The sequence below is a fragment of the Glycine soja genome, chromosome 3, assembly GCF_004193775.1.
Source record: "Glycine soja cultivar W05 chromosome 3, ASM419377v2, whole genome shotgun sequence".
Taxonomy (NCBI): Eukaryota; Viridiplantae; Streptophyta; class Magnoliopsida; order Fabales; family Fabaceae; genus Glycine; species Glycine soja.
The window spans coordinates 22077710-22082762 of NC_041004.1; the positions used below are offsets into that span (position 1 = coordinate 22077710).

General features: G+C 32.5%; 1 protein-coding gene across 1 annotated transcript; it reads right to left on the reverse strand.

Moving 5' to 3' along the window:
• Nucleotides 1-496: 496 nt before the first annotated feature.
• LOC114406302 (cytochrome b5, seed isoform-like) lies at nt 497-2994 on the reverse strand. Its single transcript, XM_028368972.1, has 3 exons — nt 2705-2994; nt 1149-1215; nt 497-1036 (listed from the first exon to the last, which is right to left on the reverse strand). The coding sequence occupies exons 1-3, from the start codon at nt 2792-2794 to the stop codon at nt 786-788; spliced, it is 408 nt and encodes a 135-aa protein (XP_028224773.1). The 5' UTR covers nt 2795-2994; the 3' UTR covers nt 497-785.
• Between the last annotated feature and the right edge of the window lie 2059 nt (nt 2995-5053).

Consider the following 5053-nt stretch of genomic DNA (forward strand, 5'->3'; position numbering starts at 1 on the left):
ATTCAAATTAGTTTTTTATTCTACTCAGTTCACCTTCTTTTAGAGGAGAGGTATGTGATAGCTTAACTATTAAACTTGTGATTGGATACTACAAAAATTGTGGTGAATATCCTAAAATTACTTTAAAAAAAAAACGTGATTTTCTTAATTCAGCACGTATCTTTACTTTCTAGGAGTCAAATATTATACACCTCAAAGCACATTGTAAGCAGTTACGCCATACTGAGGAAGCAACCAAATATAAGACATATATGCAAAGAAAGCCTTTTCTGTTTAGGAACACATCCTCTGGCTTTTCTTGGTCAACAAATACCATAGTGTGTCAAATTGTGTTTCTTTTTTGTTGATTCTAAAGACCTCGAGAAAAGATGGCTAAACAATGATTAAGCGAATGCATTGAGATTCAGAGAGGATCAAATCCTTTATTAGGTAATTCATAAGAAAACAACCTGTTAGTATCAGGCAAAGAGTAGATTCATAGACCATGCTAATGTAATTATGACTAAAACGAGAGATAAGAAGATTCTTACTTCCATTAGGACCACAAGTTTATTAGTTTATTTAGAATCACCAAAATTGCTCCTTTAGCAAATCAGTGACAGAGAAAGGCAATCTGATATTTAACACCAAATTACACCGAAAAGGGAAACAAGCACAATTCATATGGCATATCCTAGCAACCCCTCGTCATTGCAGCACAAAAAAGATAAAACAAACTGGGGGGTCTTTCAACACCAACACAATATTGCAAATGCCTATATTCATGTGCTCTTGCAGTTAAATGATTATGTTGATTTGGTGTAGAAACGAATACCAACTGCCAAACCCAAGATAAACAAGGGAACTAGAAACTGGAGGATCCTGATGATGAACTCCGGCATCTTGTCCTGGTTATAGTGAGGTTGTTTTGGAGGAGTGTACTTAACCTTGCTGGGGATGGTTGATGTATCAATGTCTCCAACATAGAACTCATCCATCATGGCTACGGCGCTGGTGCTGTGACCAATATCCTCAAAATCATTGGTTGCATCTTTCCCTGCAAGCATGTGTCATTTGAAGTGTTGTAAGGCATTTGCAGGAATCTCACTTTGCTGAGATCATGAGGTATTATGAATAAATTAAGTGCATTCAGAGACAATGTTGGATACCTGTGGAAGACAACAGGACCTCATCCCCTCCAGGGTGGTCCTCCAAGAACTTTGTCACATTATAAACCTGTTCCACAAAAGAAATGGTAAGGTAGCCAAACAGAGTGCACCACCACAACATGATTCCCAATCAATTACCAGATTTTTAGTTTTAATTCCATCCACTAGTGAACAGTTTGTACAAACTTCTTAAAAAACACTTATACAAGTAGGAAAAAAAAAAAGAATCAAACTTTTCTCATAAGTTATATTCAAATTATGCATCTTAACTGTTTTAGACTCTGACATCTAACATTTCCGAAGGATGAACTGCATGACTTGATATCAGCTTATGAGAGAAGATTGATTTATTTTACCTCCTTTATTCCTCTTAGAAGTAATTGTAGAGAAGTTTGTCGAAATTGAACCTAAATCTCTAACTTACCTCAAAAGCTCAAGTCTACAAATGGCACAATGGTATTTTGACTATTTTCTTAAACCTAACAGGCACATGATTCAGTACTCCCTAGCACCATAAAATTATCAGATATGATTATGATCTATGAGAATGTGGAATGATTCCCAATTCAGTGGAGAAAGATAAAAAGTGGAAAAAGGAGACATGCATAAAGACAATGACAAGAGTGAGTAAATCTCAGTCACAATTCCAAGCATCCTGTATGATAAACAGAATGTGCATCCTGAAAGAAGTGAATTACATGGAATATAAATGGGGAAATATTGAAAGAATTTTCTTATATCCAGAGTTTACAAGTCAACAATGAAGGCAAGAAGCACAAAGTGAAGTTTAATACTCCATTGTTTCCAAAACTACTCTTCACCACTTTTCTACAAAATTAAAGTCCTCGATACAATGAAGAACAAAAGATAGCATGAAAGCATGCCAACCAACATACATACCTAACCATTAATGGTCATCACTTCATTTGTCAAATCACCCTAATTCAATTTCATTTCAGTAAGCTTGTAATAACTAAAAACCTTCAACTCTCTATCATTCACTCACGATCCAGAACATGAAATTTGGTATGGCATCAATTAATTTCATTACAAAGAATGCAAGAAACCTTTTTAAAACCCTAATATATATATATATATATATATATATATATATATATATATATATATATATATATATATATATATATATATATAATGAAGTATCGCTACAAATTCAGCATAACAGTTAAAACCATTCAGCTAAGCAAAAATACTTAGAAGAAGCACTTTATATGCTTCAAATTAAATCACTATTAATTTTTCATAATTTTCCAAAGCAGAAGAAAATGGCATAGAATGGAACCCATCAAGCAGATCAAAACAAGTCCCAGCCCTTAGATAGATCTGGCGAACCCCAGTCCACTAACTAAGTTAGTTTGGACAAAGAACAAAATAAAGCACAAAAAATAAAAACTTTAAACAGCATGAACTAGAACCAACCCAGACCCAACCCAACCGAATCTCTAATGGTTCCACCAAACTCAAAACACAAGAATTTCAATAGAAGCAAAGAAAAAATTGAAACTGAAACCCCAGAAAGCAAAATGCAATAATACCTTGCCATGAATGACAAGCCAACAGTCTTTGGCATTGTTGTGCTGAGAGACCTCGGCCAAAGAGAAGACCTTGTTCCGCTCCCCACCCATTGTCGATGTGCAGCCCTCGTGAGTTAATTGCCAGCGAAAAGGAAGAGATGAGAGAGGATTTGAATAAGAGAAAAATGGGATGGTTGGTGACAAATGAAATGCGATGAGGTTAGTTGGTTGGTTGAACGATGATGGTAATGGGTTGGTAGGGGTGGGCAGTTTTTGTTGTCTTACCAACTCCTAAGACACTTTTCAATGTTAATTTTTTTTTCTCTTCTCACTCGTATATACTGTTGACGACAAAATATCTCATTAATTTGAAATTCAATTAAAGATAAATAAAATTTAATAAAAAATTATTTTTATCAAAAGATTCAACTTAAGTTCAGTACATTAATTATTTATATTCAATTACTTAATTTTAATGTCAATCTTTTTAATCATATCTGCTAAATAACCCATGTCTTTTTAATCATAACTGCTAAATAACCCATGCATAAGGGTCATTGCGGGTCGTTACGTAATTATTTGTTTGTAGATAAAAAAAAAAGTTAAAATGAGATAAAATCAACCATTTTGATCAAAATCAAACAATAGAAAAAAAAACATATACTTATATTTTATATTTTTTAAAAACTAATATGGTTGAAAATAAAATAAAATTTAAAATAATACTTATATGTCTAATTAATTACTCGTTATCAAACAATATATCATTTTATAAATTAATTGCAAAAATTAAGTGCAATATAATGTAACTAATTTGAAATAATATTGTCTTATATTTAAATTTGATTAATAATATTTTAGATTTAATTGAAAGAAACTTTTTTGTAAAATCATACTCGGATTGAATCAAATATGATTATTATACATAATAAAATTTTATTTTAAGTAATATTAATAAATTACATTTTTAGGATTTGAATTTGAAATTATTGGTTTAACAATAATTTTATGTTATTCCAATTTATTTATGCATCTGGTGATTAAAATTTACTATTGAGTAAACAAATTTATTGTAGATGCATGTTAATGATTCAAGGCCAAAAGGTATTCAATGTTAATGATAAATGTATTATAGATGCAATTAAGGCGAGCATTGCACCAACTATGAGAGTCCATTTTATTCATGTTTCTAGAGATTACAATAAGGTAGTTCACCAATTTGTTAAGTATGGTTTCTCTTTAGATCATGGGTTAATTTCTTTTGTAGACATATCATTTTTTGCGGTAGCTATTTTCCAAGATGAGTTTCAGAGCATGATGTAGTGTGTTTAGGTTTGTTCCTTGTTTACAAGCTTTTGCCATTGTAACACATAAAAAAAAAACAAATTAATTTGTGAAATCTATTTTATTTAATTAGATATTTTAAATTTAAATCCTTAAAAATACAATTCTATTAAAAACTTGGAATAAAAATTTACCCATATAATAATCTTATAAGTAATTTAATTTAAAATAATTATATATTCATAGTGCTTAAATATAAGTGATTTTAAAAAAGTATTATACATGTTTTAAATATTTAAATCTAAAATTAAAAAATATTTAATCAATAAAAACTTATTAATCAAAATTACATGGTATTTTAATTAATTGTGTTTACGGGGTCCACAAACTGACATGGCAAGTGACGTGGCATTAAAATATACACGATAGTCCTCCTCGTCTATCCTAGTATAGGAACACGGACACTGCTCTCTTAGAGCTGGGTCGTTGGACCGGTAAGCTGTTAATATATTTGAATTTTAATGATAATGTCATTATCCTCCTATCAAATTACAAGTACCCGCTCTTCTAGTAGCCACAATTTATCTATACAGTTGTTACACTATTGTAACAACCCCAACAATCAAGGAACTAGGACCCCTATCCAACGTTATAAATAACCAGGTTCTATCTTCACTTTCCATCACATTCTCAACTCACTCACATACTTAAACGTTAGAGTCTCTTTTCGCAGGTACCGTGGAGTCCTTCCAAGCTATGTCAACCTTGACTTCAATCTGCTCCAGATTTTGGTAAGTACATTTGGCGCCTATCGTGGGGTCGTGGTAAAACTTCCCCTATGACCACCCACATTCATAGTTAGCACACGCTCTGGCCTTCGGCGAAAGCCATTCCCAGAAAACTCCAATCCTCCTCTGACGACCATGATGGACAACGATGTTCTCTGTTAACTTCAAGCATGCATCACAGAGATGGAATGTCGCCACGGGGAGGAACTTAGAAAATTGAAGGTCGACCATGACGAGTTGGAGGCTCATGTGATATGGCCCCAAGGGGACAAACCATATCTTGCACGCACATCACTAT